Source organism: Salvia miltiorrhiza, chromosome 6 (assembly GCF_028751815.1).
Source record: "Salvia miltiorrhiza cultivar Shanhuang (shh) chromosome 6, IMPLAD_Smil_shh, whole genome shotgun sequence".
Taxonomy (NCBI): Eukaryota; Viridiplantae; Streptophyta; class Magnoliopsida; order Lamiales; family Lamiaceae; genus Salvia; species Salvia miltiorrhiza.
The window spans coordinates 1,728,438-1,745,778 of record NC_080392.1 but is presented as its reverse complement, the minus strand read 5'-3'; the positions used below and the strand labels follow the sequence as shown (position 1 = coordinate 1,745,778).

General features: G+C 32.4%; 2 protein-coding genes across 3 annotated transcripts in view; both read left to right on the top strand.

The window, feature by feature from the left end:
* Positions 1 to 17,341, top strand: part of LOC130987821 (uncharacterized) — a 551,243-nt gene that overhangs the window by 304,470 nt on the left and 229,432 nt on the right. The gene's annotated exons all lie outside the window — the stretch shown is intronic.
* LOC130987788 (serine protease SPPA, chloroplastic) lies at positions 2,069 to 14,097 on the top strand. 2 transcript variants are annotated; one of them, XM_057911463.1, is made up of 13 exons: positions 2,069 to 2,677; positions 2,813 to 2,996; positions 4,785 to 4,922; positions 6,075 to 6,245; positions 6,316 to 6,419; positions 7,478 to 7,545; positions 8,023 to 8,189; positions 9,912 to 9,981; positions 10,689 to 10,843; positions 11,028 to 11,133; positions 11,824 to 11,911; positions 12,040 to 12,183; positions 13,597 to 14,097. In XM_057911463.1, the coding sequence occupies exons 1-13, from the start codon at positions 2,285 to 2,287 to the stop codon at positions 13,825 to 13,827; spliced, it is 2,019 nt and encodes a 672-aa protein (XP_057767446.1). In that variant the 5' UTR covers positions 2,069 to 2,284; the 3' UTR covers positions 13,828 to 14,097. The 2 variants fall into 2 exon arrangements, with proteins under 2 accessions (XP_057767446.1, XP_057767447.1); XM_057911464.1 differs by lacking the exon at positions 13,597 to 14,097 and having other exon boundaries at positions 2,084 to 2,677; positions 12,044 to 12,183.

Here is a 17,341-nt window from a genome sequence, read left to right as displayed (position 1 = left end):
TACTATTCTATGTTGGATCATATAATCACTCCATTCTAATTTTCCACAATTCTCATTCATTCTTATTTTTTTTCTAAATTTTAATCCATTTCTATATCTAAAAACCATTAAAAATCTAAAAGTCTTGATATATTTAAAAACTAAATATCTAAAAAATCATTATATAAATATTTCAACAAAACAATTATATCCTACATGGTGTCGTATAATCACTCCATTCTAATTTTCCTCAATTCTCATTCATTCTTATTTTTTTAATTTTTAATCAATTTTCATATCAAAAAACTATTAAATATATAAAAATCATTATATATCTAAAAACTAATGAATATCTAAAAAAACATTATACTAATATTTCACTGATCAATAAAATTTTATTTATATCCTTCCACGAAAAATAGAAAATACATAAGTATTTGTAATTTTGAGGTAATATATAGGACTTTGATGTTATTAATTCTATTTATATTCCCTAAAAAATTATCTTCGACCTCATGGGCAGACCAATTCAAGTTTCTACTTGACAATCTCAAAAGTCTCTAAAAAAGAGGTCATATGCAAGACACAACAACTAATTTAACGCGTTGTATGATGGAATTTCGATAGATTATGAGGTAATTGCAAATTTAACTTCTTTTTATTTCCATTTTATTTAACTTCTTATTTGTTGTTACATTTCTTTTCAAAATTGTGAAATTCGATAAATTATAAAATATTTAATACGCATATCAAATTAAAGATCACGATAAAAGCTTTAATATAGTATATTTTATGAAAACTTTTAATTTGTGATAACTTTATTATTTTAAATCTATTTTTTTATACATTATGTATCAAATTAAAGCTCTTGTTATTATCTTTAAATTGATATACATATTGAATATATTATAGAAGAAACAATTAAAAAATAAGAGGTAAAAGAAAAAGGGAAAAATAATAAATAAATAAAGTGTGCCTCGTAACTCGTAAGTATAACAGAATTGAGCTAAATGAGTGGAAATGAAAGCTGAATTCTCGTTTAATCTCCTATAACTGATGTTTTAAATAATGACGGCAATTTTTTAACGTTGGAAACTGCCTTTTTATATTATATATAGATATAGATGTTCACATTATCCTTTTAATTATCTTGGCATATGAAATGTAAAAATGAAATGAAAATGAGCAAGTTATGACAATTTAATGTTTAAGTAGTGATATTCTCCTAAAAACTAAGTATAGTAATTTAAACTTTTTTTAATTTTCTTTTACCTTAATTCTAATATTTTAATTTTTAAATTTTTTATAAAATGATAGCATATTATATTTGAAAATCTATTTTAAGAATTACTAACTCAATAATCTCATACAATAATTGAATATTAAACTATTTTTAAAATTATAAATTACAATTGCATGAACAAGTACTTTCTCAAATTTATATCTAATTAATTGATCATTATAAATCATTCCTAAAATTATATACAACAAAATATACGTACACTTTCTTATTATTCTCATCCAAATAATTTATTATTAAATATTACTCCATTTAAAAATAGAAAAATGAATTTTATCAAAAAAATAAATAAAAAGAAAAATGAATAATTTCTTTTTAAAATAAGGATGATATAGTAAAATATCTACGTATATATATTATTTATAAAAAACTACATCCATTTATTATGTAATATTATGAGCGAATTTCGGAAAAGATGTTGAATGTGTAATTTTCCAATTTCTATTTTTTTATTCTTTATACAGATATATATATATATATATATATATATATATATATATTATGTGGGGCCGTACAATCAAAAAATTTTATTGAAAAAGAGTGAATAAGAAAAGATGAGAAAATATTATATTTTTCTTCTTTTTTAGCATATGTTATTAGAAATGAAAAGATAAAAAAATATTAAAAAAATATTTTCACACTACTATCAAAAGATATTTAAGAGAAAATTTAGTGAAAAGGAATTGATGGAAAAAATATTCTATCATGATATGAATTTTTTTTCAAATTTTTTTATTATAATAAATATGCAAAAATAAAAATAAAAAATGATAATGTATATTTTCTCTCATTTTCCATCGAAATAAACGCGCCTTAAAAAAAATTATGGAAAGAGGTAGAAATTGAAAAATTGGGATTTGATAAATTGTGATATCTGAAATTATCAAGGCCTTAACAACTGCTACGAAGCTCAATCCTACACCTTGTGATTCACATCCTTTGAGTTTTGATACCTTTTCCTATGTAGCATTCATTATCCTCTCCGCCTCTCCTCAGCTCGGCGCAATGGCGAAAATGCTTCCTACAATCCACCTGCACACCACCTGTTCGATGAAATGCCAGCCGTCTTTTTCTATGCTTCCCTCGACGCGTCACTTAGAGAAGAAGCCGCAGTTGTTGCACCACAGGAATCGCAGTTTCCAGCGCCTCCCGATCAGGTCGTTGGAGACGGAGAGCGACGGGAAATTATCCGATGGCGGGAGAGAGGAAGCTGAGCTGGCGGGTGATGTAAGCGCTGGTTCTAGCTCCCACGTTGATGATGAGTACCCAACCGGTGAGTTTGTGTATAGGGACAACGATCTTTGGAAAGATTTGGTCGTCAAGTCCAGAATGTTGATTGCTTGGCCATGGCAGCGTGTCAAGAAGGGCAGTGTTCTCACGATGAAGATACGCGGCGAGGTCTGCTTTTTTTTCTTTTTTCATTGTTCGTTATCACGTTTGTTGTTGCTGAAGACTTGCTTGATCGTCTTAGTTTCTTCTTAATTTGATTACTCTATGTGACAGAATTGAAAAAGGCCTCTCTTTTCTTCTCAGATATCTGATCAATTGAAAAGCCGTTTCTCCTCAGGGTTGTCTTTACCACAAATTTGTGAGAATTTTGTAAAAGCAGCTTATGATCCTCGCATTTCGGGTATTTATCTCCACATTGAACCGTTGAATTGCGGGTGGGGGAAGGTCGAAGAAATTCACCGGCATGTTGTAGACTTCAAGAAATCAGGTAATGCGGTTAAACATTTGACGAGTTTAAGTTTTGTTTGAATGGTGTTGTCTTGAGCTTTCTCACTGAGATGAGAACAGATTTGGATTTCATGATATTTTGTAGGATATGAGTGTAGCTAATCAAGAGAAGTTTGGGCTTGAGAGATCCACAAAACTTATCATCAGTTTCTAGATGCATTTCATCTGCACAATTGACTTAGTGTATATGGTATCTAGAATCTCCTTTTATAAAAGGCTTGAAAAATTGTAGATTGGTTGACCTAGTGTTCAGCTTGCTGCCATATATCTCTTGGCATGCAAGAAATTTATTTCTTTTTAAGCATGTGTTGGACTTCGAATAAAAAATTGGGGAAATAAATTTGCTGCATGAAGAACCAAGAAACAAATTTCTTGAAGCAAAACCTAATGCAGGGCCATGCTTTCAGCTGGTTTCTGAGGGCCTTTTCCAAATTAGTATGTCATTGAAGTATAGTAGTAGATCCATTTCTAAAATCACTTTTGTGCAGTACCAATAAAACTGGTATCTAATGCTATGCATAAACCACGATCAAATTGAGAATGCAGAAACTGGACCTTGAACTGATTACTAGTCATCTAGATATATTGGCTTTTTACTTGGTAAAGTCATTTTTCTGCCATTGTTAAGGTAAATGAAGCATGATACACAGTTTAGAAAAGTAACAACAGGTTACAGAAATCATGTAAGTGATCTTTATATTATAGTGTGTGTGCTACTCATCTAATACCCCCAAAGCCTTAACTTTGTTACCATGTTTAGTATCAGTGTAAGATAATTCATAGATACTGGAGTATCTTTTATGTTTGTCATCTTTTTTTCCACAATATCTTAGGCTTAGATATTCTTTTACAGAATTTCTTAGGCTGATATTTTAGTTTAAAGAGCTATAATTTTTTATATAGGAGTTGGTTTTACATGTATTAGGACTTCATCTAAGTACTATAGCAAGTAAGATTTTCTTTTGTGTAGATACTTATATTGTTCAAATTTATTTTTTGAGTTAATATTGTTTAAACTTGGTAATGAGTAATTATTCTCAGAAATCACGTTCAAGCACATTGAGAATACTAAGATATTTTTCAGAGATATCTCTTAATTCTCTGACTTCAGTGCATTGTCCAGAAGACATGCTTGGTTCTTTTTCCTAAGTACTGTTCTGAATTCTGATGTTTATTTATTTTATCCAAAAAGTATAATTTTCTGATGATGTCCTTTATTGGGAAGAATCATCAAGAAGCTATAGTCTCACTGATGCAAAGTTTGATGGACATTGTATTTGTCATCTAGGCTGACCAGAGCAAATGAAACTTCCTGATTCTTGCCAGTAGTTGAGGAACTTAATATGACATTATTAATGAAATCCGAGCTCTTCACATTATTAATTAAGGTCTTTTAGCTAAGAAAGACAAATAACAAGCTTAGATTCTAGTCTATCATATATGCTGCTGTGTTTGAGGACCAAAGTTTCTTATGATGTATTGTATTCTTCGAATGCTTCTTAATTTGATGCCATGTACTAATTTTCAACATACTATACCAGAAGAGCTGAAAACTTCCGTACAAGGATCCTAATAAAACTTGTTCTGAAATTGTAAAAAGTTCCAATATAGGATAATGCTGTTCACGAGACATGAGGTATTAAATAAAAAATTGTAAATTGAGGCTCTAGGATGAAAATTGAATTCACTTATTATATTGAAGCTACTCTGATGGTCTATTTTCTTGCATAACAAGTCCAGTGATAAGATCTCCCTACGCAATATGCAGGCAAGTTTATTGTGGGCTATGTTCCAGTATGTGGAGAGAAGGAGTATTACATAGGCAGTGTTTGTGAAGAGCTTTATGCCCCACCAAGTGCTTACTTTCAGTTGTATGGGTTGACTGTTCAGGCATCATTCCTTGGAGGTCAGTTGTTTCTGGTGGCTATGGGAAAGGCTTATTCCTTTAGCAAATAAAATCAAGAAAGTATAGTCTCTCAAAACTTTGTTTTTAAACAAAGGGCCTGATAATACGTTGCTCTTAAAATTTTAGCCAAAGAGGTGACACTGGCATGCACTTCTCAGCTTTGACTGAATTTTTGGTTCTGGAATTCTATAATTTTCAGATAAAACCAGTTTGGTATATAAATAAAGTTCCTTTTTAGTCATGTTGATTTGAGACATATCCATGGATGTTTATCATCCTGGGAATTCCGTGTAGCAACCATGTATGTGGATTGATTAATGATATCTATTCATCAGCTAGTCTGTACATGTCTATATACAACAATAGGCTAATCTATTATCAAGGATTAAACCCTAGAATCTAGCAATTATGTACAATCTCTAACACATAGTAAAAGGAACTTGCAAATTATTGGATGAAGATAAAACAACATAAATTAAGCATCTAAATACATGACATAATTACTCTCTGTGGGGAAACAACTCGAAGATATATAGCATAGTATTTCTCTTTGTATTTATATGGAGTTGTTCAAATAAGAACCTCATTTAACATAAAAACTACGAACTGCTTGCAATTAATTTATAAAGTATCTGCACTTTCGGTTCGAACCCTATAGGGGGGGGCAATTACAGGACCACGAAAGTGTAGTTACCTTATACGTTAATTGCAGTTACTCTATAGGTTAAGTGTAAGGTTCGTTGTTTTTACGTTAAATTGGGTTTGTACCCATATAGATCTACGATGGATGCATCACTTTGATGGATGAATGCAGCAACACCCGGGTTCGAATCCCATGGGGGGCGGGTTTTATTTTTTCAAGTGAAGTTACTTTCACGGCGAATGCAATAACTTTATACGTTCAATGCAGTGTCAACTCTCACGATAAAATGTAGTTTTTACGTTAACCAACCCCTGTACATATGTATCTTTGTAAGAATCTGAGTGAATGATTTCATATTGAGAAAGGTACTTTATGCACCATTCTATTTGTAATAGCCATGAACTAAATCTTAAGAATTCAGTAATAAATATACTGTTAATAATGCTGCTTTCCCTATCTTATGGTCTCATTTTAACTGCAGTGGAGTGGCATAAAAAATTGTTTTGTAGGTGTCCTGGAGAAAATTGGGATCGAGCCTCAGGTTCAACGGATTGGTAAATATAAGAGTGCTGGAGATCAACTTACACGTAAAAACATATCCGATGAGAATCGTGAGATGTTGACAGCTTTGCTTGACAATATTTATGGGAATTGGGTAGAAAAAATTTCTCTTGCTAAAGGTAATTTGGAATGAGTGCCCTGGTTACACTCAAGATATTTTATTATCTAATGTCCTAATTCCTTATGCAGGAAAGAAAAAAGAAGACATTGTGAGCTTTATCAATGAAGGAGTATATGAAATAAATAGACTGAAGGATGATGGCTGGATAACAGATATAAAATACGATGATGAGGTACAATGAGTTATATATGTCTTACTTAAACATTGGAACATTGGTGATATACAGTCCACGGTTAGGTCAACCGCCCATAGTGGTTGTCTTCTTCTCATTTAGATCTATGTTCATATCCTTTTTTGTTCATATTCCCTTTAACTTCAAATAATTAATAAAAATAACAAATCGGACTTTAATTTATTATGTAAATTATAAAATTAATGATCTCAATAATAATCTATGAAGTATTATTTATAAAACAAAAAAGATAACACTAACGAGGGCTAAACTTGAGCGGTGCTCACATAAGGTATATAGCATAACATCTCTCTCTCTCTCTCTATATATATATATATATATATATATATTATGGAATCTAGTGAGAATCATATCTTTGGTGAGAACTGAGAACACATGCACAAACAAATAAAATACATGAACAAGATATGGTTTTTTTTTTTTTTTTTTTGAGAAGAAACAAGATATGGTTAGATCATGAACAACTAATTATAACACATGTACAGGATTAAAAATCAACTAATGTGGTTGTTCATGTATTATATCTAGTTGTTTACTCGGGTCAATTCATGTTCATCGATTTAATGGGTTTGTGCTGTGTTCTCACAGTTTTCACATAAATATACCGTTCTTACCTGATTCTTTCCTATATATATATATTTAGGGAGTGGTTAGGCTACAAACCCATTTTAAAATAGGAATACGAACCATGTAATTATGATGAGTTCTATGAGTAACATGATGAATTCTCAATTCGCTATGAAAAATGATGAATTTAAAAAAAAAAAAAATCCCCCTTATGGGATTCAAACTCAGGACCATGAATTTATTCAACAAAGTGGTGAATCTATCGTAGATCTTCATAATTAAAAGCTGAAAATGGTTCCTAGTTTATATCTTAAAGTGAATTTTAATTTTATCCAATCCCTATATATAAACACATACTATATACAAGGCTTGTGCTCCCAAAACACTTTCTCATTTTGTCAAAATGATTATTCACATCTTATAGTTTCAAAATGAGTATTCACATGTTATGGTAAATTCTCACATTTCAGGTTGTTTCACTGCTAAAACAGCGTCTGGAAATTCCTAGTGATAAAAAACTTCCTACAGTTGACTATAGGTACTTCTTTCGTTGCACTTATTTTTTTGCCAAATCCTTAATATTGTTTAATTTGATTATGCATGGAGTTTGCGTACTCTTTCCTGGCTTCCATTAAATTTTTTTCCTGGCTTCCATTAAATTTTTTGGAAGTTCTGTCGTTCAATTTCCATTTTACCCTATTATTATTTATACTTGGTTATCATCAGCCGAGCATGACCTTGAATCACTTTCTTGGAAAGGACAGTTAGGACCTTTAGGACCTATCAGTATATTTACTAAAGTTGACCTAAGTGATTTAACGAAAATTTCCTGTTCAGTTATCCAGTGTTAAAACCTGTTTACCTGGAAACCAAAATATGGTTTAGCAGAATGAGTTCCTGGAAACCTACCATGTCTGACGAAACAACATATTAATTTCTATGAGAGGAAACTTCTTTTCTAATCTGATCGGATGCCATTTGTGGGTACAATTTATAACTTTCCTGACACTTGTAGGAAATACTGCCGTGTCAAGAAATGGACATTAGGATTGACTGGCTATAGAAATCAGATAGTCGTAATCAGAGCCTCTGGAAGCATTAGCCGCGTTCGGGGTGCATTCAGTACGTCAAACTCAGGGATTGTTGCTGAGCAATTTATTGAAAAGATTCGCACTGTAAGAGGTATGCATGTGCGGAATAAGTTGTATTATCGTCTTTCTTGTATAAGTGAGCAGTTGGTGAGAACCAAAAACTGACACCTACTGTATTACTGAATGAGCACTGTAGAGTAGTCTACATAATCTGTGTTTTCAAGTACAGTATAAATTTCTAAAAGAAACTGTAGGCATCAGCTTTATTTTCCTTTAGTATATTAGCATGTGTAAAGGGTCAAACTATCTGATACACTACAAATTCAGTTTTGTGTTTATCAGAGGTGCCATTGTCTCGAAATGCTGAAAACTGGTTCTAGTTTCATATATTGTTATTATTATACTTATTAAAATTTTCTACTATTATTAACTCTTTCAGGTCATTAGGTTTTCGGACCCTTGCCTAGGCTGGGAGTTAGGGTTTCTTTCGATGCTTTATTTGAGATTAGTAGGGTTAGGATATCATTGTTTGAGTTTAGAGGCACATATTCTGCTGGGAAGTTGCTGCTGTGCAGGCATAGCATGAGGGCTGAGGATTTTAGTGTTTCCCGTTGAGTTGTCCAGTTAAAATTCCTGATTCTTATTTATGTGCATGCACTTTCTCTATCTAGTCACCCTTCAGTCCACCACTACCAGGAGTAAAGCTGAAACTGGAGATTTCATTTTGGAGATGTTCTTCTGAGGCAGTGAGAAAATTAGATGCTTCTGCCAGCTTCTTGACTGTTCCAATTAGGCTGTTGTGGATGGTGGCCTAGTCGATCTTTTGAGGACTCCCCATTAATCTTGATTCGGAAACATCCTTCAACACTGAAAATATTCATGAATAGAAGCCTACAACCATTCAATAATCATAAGCGAAGGAAAGAAAAACATGTCTTTCACTGCATTATGATTTGAAATTGTCAGGATATAGAAACATCCTTAATTTTTCTACACCAACAACATTCTTGAAGTGAAATGTATAACAAAGACATGAGCTTGGCGTCCAGAAAAAAAAGAGAGCTTCAAGAATTAATGGCAGTCAGTTTTTCTGGGTCTCCATGGCATAAAAAACTTTCATGCTTGTGTTTTCTCGTACTGATGGTTTTATAGTTTGTCATTTTAGATTCCAAGACCTGTTCCAGCTGTGTCATTAGTTTTCAAAACCTAAGGAAAGCAAGAATGTAAGCATATGATTGTTAGTATTGCCAATCTTTTTTGGGGGTAAATACATAGTACACTGTGGTTCATGTTCATCAAGTTTCCACTTTCCAGCCTATTGAAGTTGACCCCTCTTTCCATAAAGAGTTAGTGCCTGGTGGTGAGAGAGAACTCTTTGAGAGCTTGAGGGAAAATCTTCTTGAATTATTATTTCTCATGTTAGTCAGGAGGATTCTCCAGATCCAGAACATTTGAACTCTTAAGATACAAATCGAAAGTATGTTTGTCAATGTAAATCTAAAACAAGGAAAAAGGACTCTATAAGGATTCCCAGTTGGTTTATGTGGACCTACCAGAAGTTGCTGCCTTTAATGGAGAAGATGGAACTGGAAATTTTTATTTCTTACCACATCTTTAGTGTTATGAATGAGAAACCATCATGAGCATTTCAATATCCGGAATTCAAGCTTGATCAGATGAACAACATGGACAGAGAGAACTTGTTGGTAGAAAACATTGATGGCATTGTGTTATGCAGAATAATTTGTCTATAGATAGTATCTGATGACATACTTTTTTGCTCATCTAATTTATCTTCTTAAGGTTTTTTCAGATTCCAAAAAGTACAAGGCAGTTGTCATTCGCATTGACAGTCCTGGAGGGGATGCCCTTGCATCTGATTTGTAAGTATTACTTTTTAGTTGTCTTTTATTTATTACCCTATATGCACATTTAACAAACCATGTCTAAAAAAACTGAACAAGGTTCTGACATCAATTCTATGTGCTCGATATTGGCTAGACTTCCTTAAAAAGGCAACATCTAGTTAGTAATCTCACGTTTCTTATGCTCTAGCCATATAACTATGTAACTAATATAAGTGGCCATCCTTGTAGAAAATCTATTGATGCTGCAACTGCAAGAAGAGAGATATTCAATGTTAAAATATTGATACATGCATTACATTAGTGAAACTTAGACAGAAGTCACAACAATAATGTGTGGGATCCCAACATTAAAAAATTTGGAGTTGACCATCTTGTTCATAAGAGAACTAATTGTGATGAAACTTGAAAGTAACAGTACATTGATGTTGCACTTTGTCCGTTCTCCTCTTTGGCTTGGTCGACTCCACATGGAGAAAATCTTAATAAATCTTGTAACTTACTTCACTTGATTCAAGGTAGTAATTACCAAAGTCGAGTGTACAAAGTCACGCATAATGTCCATGTTCGAACTTTTATTGGGTTCTTGCACTATTTCTGACAAAGACCTATCCATGTTTGAATTACCTTAACAATCCCTGAACATATATGTTACAAAACAAAGGAAGGGCGAGAAAAGCATGAAATTAGTCATTTCATTAATTAGTTTTCTTGCGTTTCAACAGAATGTGGAGAGAAATCAAACTTTTGGCTGCCTCAAAGCCTGTAATTGCATCAATGGCTGATGTTGCTGCTAGTGGAGGATATTACATGGCCATGGCTGCGCAGACTATAGTTGCAGAAAATCTGACACTAACTGGTTCCATTGGAGTTGTGACAGGTTAGCCTTGTGTAACTTTTGACTAACTTCTTGCAAGAAGTAGAAATTTTGGGGCTAAAGATTGCTGCTGGTAGTCAAGGTCCTTAATGCGGTTTAACTAGTGCAAAGTACTTCGTGTGTGGGTTCCATTTAACTTCAGCAATAAGTGCTTAAAAATTTAATAACTTCATTACTTTTCTCCTAGGAAAGTTTAATTTGGAGAGTCTCTATGAAAAAATTGGATTCAACAAGGAGATCATATCTAGGGGAAGATATGCAGAGCTTACTGCAGCTGACCAGAGACCCTTCAGGTATACTGAATTTCGTGTTAATGTATGTCGATTTGTGTTTCCTATGTTATAAAAGAAGAACAAATTTTAAAATGAGCCAACTTGTCTTCTTTTGCAATCTCTTATACTTCCTTTCATTTCTCTTTCTTAACAACACCAGTATCAACCTTTAAGAGACTTGTAAGGATTTACCTACCATACAAAGTCTATTTAAATAAGTAGAGATATATACAAGGAAACATATATGCTGATAAACTCGTCAATTTGCAACATTTAAAGAAACCTGAAAGTACAACAATTGGTAAAATAGAAACATTTAGAGATTTTTGCTACTTACAGACCTTTATTTTTTGTTTTTCATTTTCCTTTGTGCATGTATAAAGACAAATAACCTCAAGAGTAGTTCTTATATTTGACCATTTGTTCGAATTAGACACGGGCCACCTTTTTCCAAAGTTTATTTGCCAGATCTCTTTAATTTATTGCTCTTCTTCATTCACAGCTTTACTTATTATCACTGCCTCTACTTCATCTACTATAGTCTGCTGAATTTAAAAATAAAACATGTAGTTTTAAACAAGAAGGAGATCATGACCTTAGATGCTCCTTTTGTTTTGTTACTATAATTTATGAATATGATCTGTTTATGTTTCAATTAGTTCATACTAGTAAGGCAGAATACTCATGAACATTATCATTTGTTATTTTCAGGAATGATGAAGCTGAACTCTTTGCAAAGTCAGCACAAAATGCATATAGAGGTTTCCGGGACAAGGCAGCCTCTTCAAGATCAATGACTGTATGGTATTCAGTAGCATATACATATTATAATATGATGCTAATATTTTCTGAACAGAAACATAACATCATAGGATAACAGAAAAATCTAGTACCTAGTTCCTTGATATTCAAATTATCTTGTTTTAGATAGACAAGATGGAGGAGGTTGCTCAAGGAAGAGTTTGGACTGGCAATGACGCGGCTTCACGAGGTCTAGTCGACGCAGTTGGTGGACTATCTCGAGCTGTGGCAATAGCAAAACAAAAGGCTAATTTACCAATGGATGAAGAGGTTACTTTGATTATCATTTGCATATTGATTCTCATAATGTGGACTGTTACAACTCTTTATCAAACCAGGAAGTTTTGATTTAAGCATGTCCAAAATATCTACTGGATAGGCATCTTTTTTAAATGATTCCAAAAGATACCGTGAACAATGATTTTTAGGATTGCCTGTGAGAGAATAACACAAACGTAGGTATAAAAATATAGTAAGACCTCATGAAGTGTGGACAATCACATCCAGATGATGTCATTGAACAAATAGACATATCTTGACCAATTTAGAAGAAAAATGGTTGCTTTAGCCCAAGAAATAAGTTAGTGAAAACTGAAACGAGTTTTGCCCTTGCACCTGTAGGAATATTTTTTAGGAACCTTCCCTGATGATTAAATAAATATTATTGAGCTTCCTGAAATTCCCAAAATTGCTTCTACATCCCCCCCCCCCCCCCCCCAATGTGGTTGGGCTCATACATAAAATTGATAATTCACCTCAAATGTGTCTCCTTGAAAGCACTTCTGGGCTTGAGTTTGTTCGTATTTACCCAGACCCCTTGTTCATACTAATTTTCTTCAAGATTTTCTTTCTAACTTTTATTAGGTTTTGAAGTTAAAATTTTAAAGAGTTTTTTATTGTGTAGTATGTCATTTAATTTATATTATTACTATTTAGAATATTGCTAGAGTATATCTCTTACATTTATTTTCCATTTCACTTTATCTTTATTCATATTCTTTCAAGCAGTAAAGCTACTACCACCACCATAGTAGCAACAGGACCAACTATTGATGTCCTAGAGTATATCCAGTTATCCACCCATTTGATTTCCAAGTAGTGTAGCCATTGCACCATGGCTGCAACATTTGCACAAAAACCAAAACTGGCCCGGTGGACAAAAGAGTGCATGCTACAAGAAAACCTACAGTCGTGGTCTTTTTGTTGTTTTAAATCTCGAAGAATGGTTGGTGCCCATTGGTTCTCTAAGTTTGATTTCATTGAGAGTAGAGATGCTTTCAAGGGAGAAGTCAGTAACATACATACTAACTTCTTAATATCGATATTCATGGTTAAAGACTATGATCAGAAACCTACACCCATAACATGTATGGAATCGATCCTTTAACTTCAAATGCTTGATTTTCAATTCTTCAAAATTACTTCTATGTTGCTCTAGTCTAAGGATAAGTAATATCAGCATAAAACCATTTGCACGGCCCTCACTCCAATAACTTGTACTTGTGCATCGCAGATCTGCATCCTTCACATGTTACATACTTATTCTTAAACTCCTAAACTTTGGTTTCGTTGACTTTCTTTACTATGTAGCTCTTTCCTATGTCCATGGACATGCTTACTTAGTTACTATTGTTCCCTTTCTCCCCTTGAGTTGTGGCAATTCTAACACATTATAAACATTAGGTCACACTTGTGGAGCTGTCAAGACCTTCTACGTCTCTGCCTGAACTCTTGAGCGGATTAGGAGGCTCCATAGCTGAAGCTGACAAAGCTATCAAAGAGTTGCTTCAGGTCATGGTATCATCCAATGGAGTTCAAGCCCGCATGGACGGGATCATGTTGGAACAGCTCGATGGAGGTTCTTATGTCAACATTATTTTCAACGCGATAAAAGATTACTTGAGTTCTCTCTAGTCTCTCCACATTTCTTCATTATCAAGCAACATGCATATAAGTTATTCAAAGATCTATAGGCAAGCCCATTCTTCAATATAAATGTGTTAATAGTTTCTTGTATAGCAAAATGTGGTGGTTTATATGTTCCCAAGGATACTCTGCCTTTTTAAAGCATTTTTAGTTCATAATTTGTGAGCTCACAATATTGAGATGTATCTTTGAATTACTCTCTAAGGTAGGTTTTTTATAAATTTTCTGCAATAAACAGGAAAAAGTTGCTTTGTTTAAGAGATTTTGGTTTTCCATCAACGCCTACCGTGAACTCACTTGGGATCTTCTATCTCATGTTTTGACTTTTGATGTTCTACAAAATTAAATTTTAGTTTTCTTCTTTTTTTTTCAATTTTAATTTCTTTAATTTTAAAAAAAACTATGTTACACATTTAATTCATAATTGATTATTTCATAATAGGATATATAATTCTTTTTTAAGATTAATATTATTAAATAATAATTTAATAGTGGGACATAAGTGTAACACATAGATACTACTCCTTCCGTCCCAACTTTTAGTATCCATTTGAGAGTGGTACGAGTTTTAACAAAGTGGTTGAGTGTGTTGTGAGTGGAATAAGAGTCTCACTTTTTATGTGAGTATTAAAATAAGTAAAGTGGAGCAATGAACCCACTTACTTTTATTAAAAATAAAAATTGATACCAAAATGTGGAACAACCAAAAATAGAAAGATGGATACTTAAAATTGGGACGGATAGAGTACTAGTAAGTATCCGAATTGGAATCCGCCGTGAAGATTCGACGAGTAATAAATCAAAATTATTAGAAGATTAAAAAAAGGGTAATTGAACGTAAATCATTAACCACGAACTTAATCGTGGATGCATTATAGTCCTTAATAAGTCAAAATTATGATCCATGAAAATTAATCATATCATAGTTGAGCTTTTGAGTTGTACTACACAAAGATGCAAAAAGAAGATATCGATTTAGAGAATCTTATTCATGCCAAAATGATTAGCTCAAAATAAGAGATCATACATTTTGTTAGGATTCCAAAGAAATTAACATGTGCCATCGATGAAACAAGATCTTATTCTTGCAAATCTTCTTTACTAAGTTTAGCATTTATTTCATTTACATGATAATATATTGAACTATATATACATATGCATATGCATGCACAAAAGTTCTCATTCTTCACTCATTGGGTATTCCAGATATGAATATCACAATTTATGCGGAATGAGTATATTTAATTTCCCACTTTAGTAGTGAATTCATTTATCATTTTTTGATATGTGAGATATGCTGCTGGCTCCCATTCAATAATGATTGGTGGGAAAGCATAAATATTCAAGGTCTTTTTTTTTTATTTCTATTGTTACATTTGAGAAAAAGAAATTATATGCATAGGGCGTGTGGTTCATATAAATAGTTTATTATTATAAAAATTTATTAAATTTTTTTTCTGAAACTATAAGTTATAATACCAATTTTATAAGCTACTGCACTGAACTCTACACTCAGTAATATGTTTCATACTCTGATTTCTAATTACTTACCACTAAACTAAGATCGTTTGTGGAAAATATTTATTTATAATTTAAGGAGTGAATTATTTTTTTATAATCTTATTATAAGAATATGGGAATTTGGACGAAACTAACCCAAACAATTGTGTGACACCATGCACCGTGACATGGTGTCGACATGTATCTACTTCTTCAATGTCATTGAATATATAGTATTAGATTTGATGTTGATGCAATTATATACGAATCGACATGTGATCATTTTTGTAGCATTTATTATTTGGCTGCCTATGAGGCTATGACATGTTAATATATAGTTGAAATTAGCATGGTTGTTACGAGAAAATGAAATGAGCTAGAATAAAATTAATACAATTCTTACATTCATTCCAATTTTATGAGTAGTACATTAATTGTTTAGGGATCGCCATTTTCAAAGAATTGGCATTCCCATTAACATGGTCCGGTGGATGAGATAGTTAAGATTAATAGGATTGAAGGAGTAATTAATTAAATAATCACTCAATTGGATTGTTAGATGTGGTCGGATTATCAATCACCAACTCAATTATATATGCAAACCAAACATGTAATTAAGGTGAATTATTTTATCAATCATGGCTTATCACTCAAACTAAACACGTTCTATAATATGTGAATTTTTCTAATGCAGTAACATCAAGAATTGTCAAGCAATACCCTTTTTTAGGGGGCGTTTACTTTGCATAATTGAGTATTTTTATTCTCAATAGTCCCGCTTAGAAGTGAATTCGAACCATGACACAAGGATTTCAGTCCTTTGCTCTAAAGAAGAGCAGCGAATCCTACCATTGGGCAAGGGTAAAAACCTATCAAATCTTAAAGCATCTAATATTTCCTTTTCTTTTATTGATCCCCATGTGGATCTATTTCCTTTTATTTTATTAGGATTTCTCCAATCCTACACTTTCAATGGAATAAGAATCAAGTAAGACTAACTTAAATGATATAAATAATCAAAGGTCTTGTGATATCTCAAAGTTTTAATCTATCAAAATAAACAAGTGATTAATTTTACTATTTTTATCTATCTAGGCTAGCTAATCATTCAACGTAAAACGAGGGGATTGTTGAGCAATTAAACCTTGATGACGTGAATTATATATTGTTCATAAGGTATAAGTGTTAAGAGTTTTTCTTTTTGATATATCTATTCTTTTACTTTTTTGTCATTAGAAAAATCTACAACTATTATTTGAAACTATATTATTAATAAACTTTATTTTTCTACCATTTAATGCTCAAGACTTGAGGTCATGGGTTCGAGTCCTCCGTCGCACGATCTTTAAATTTCCTTATTTATTTATGTATGACTTGATTAATATATCTAAAATATAGAGATGTGGTCTTGAGTACAACCGGGTTACACCCACGTACATCTAGATCCTGACCTGAACCAGGATCCTGAACCGAACTGTATCAATAACACTATTATGGATGCGAGTCAACTCAATTGTACGATACAACCGATTGTATCTAAGTTTTTATGAAATTTAGATTACATCAACAAAGACAATAATTACTTTTTTTTTTGGAATTGGAAGACAAGAATACTTGTTAGTATGGCTTGATTATATATTTCTCTCCCAACCTATATTTAATTGTGCGCCTAAAGGGAAGCAAATGAGAGTATAAACGGAAACGAAATTCCTTCCATCAACTTTTGGCAAAAGCCATTTCATTAACTAGGGTTAAGGTTACTATTTTAGGATTAAAAAAATGAAAAGAAATCTAATTATAGGTATGCGACAGCCAATTAAATAATTCAAAGTTGGTAGTTCTAAATCTCCCTCAAAAGCAGCAATTATTAATTATAAGGACTTTAATTTGGAGTTTTCGATTCATTGGAACAGCTAACCCAAAATTAGTCCAACCTTTCAACTGGCACATCGACACGTGGCACGAGCCCAGGTTATTTGTTTCCATCTTAAGCTAACCACGC

Excerpts from the sequence above, each read along its gene's own strand:
- LOC130987788 (XM_057911463.1), top strand. The coding sequence starts at position 2,285 with ATGGCGAAAATGCTTCCTACAATCCACCTGCACACCACCTGTTCGATG. Across the intron at positions 9,982-10,688 it reads GATGCCCTTGCATCTGATTT|AATGTGGAGAGAAATCAAAC; the intron begins GTAAGTATTACT and ends GCGTTTCAACAG. Across the intron at positions 11,134-11,823 it reads GCTGACCAGAGACCCTTCAG|GAATGATGAAGCTGAACTCT; the intron begins GTATACTGAATT and ends TGTTATTTTCAG.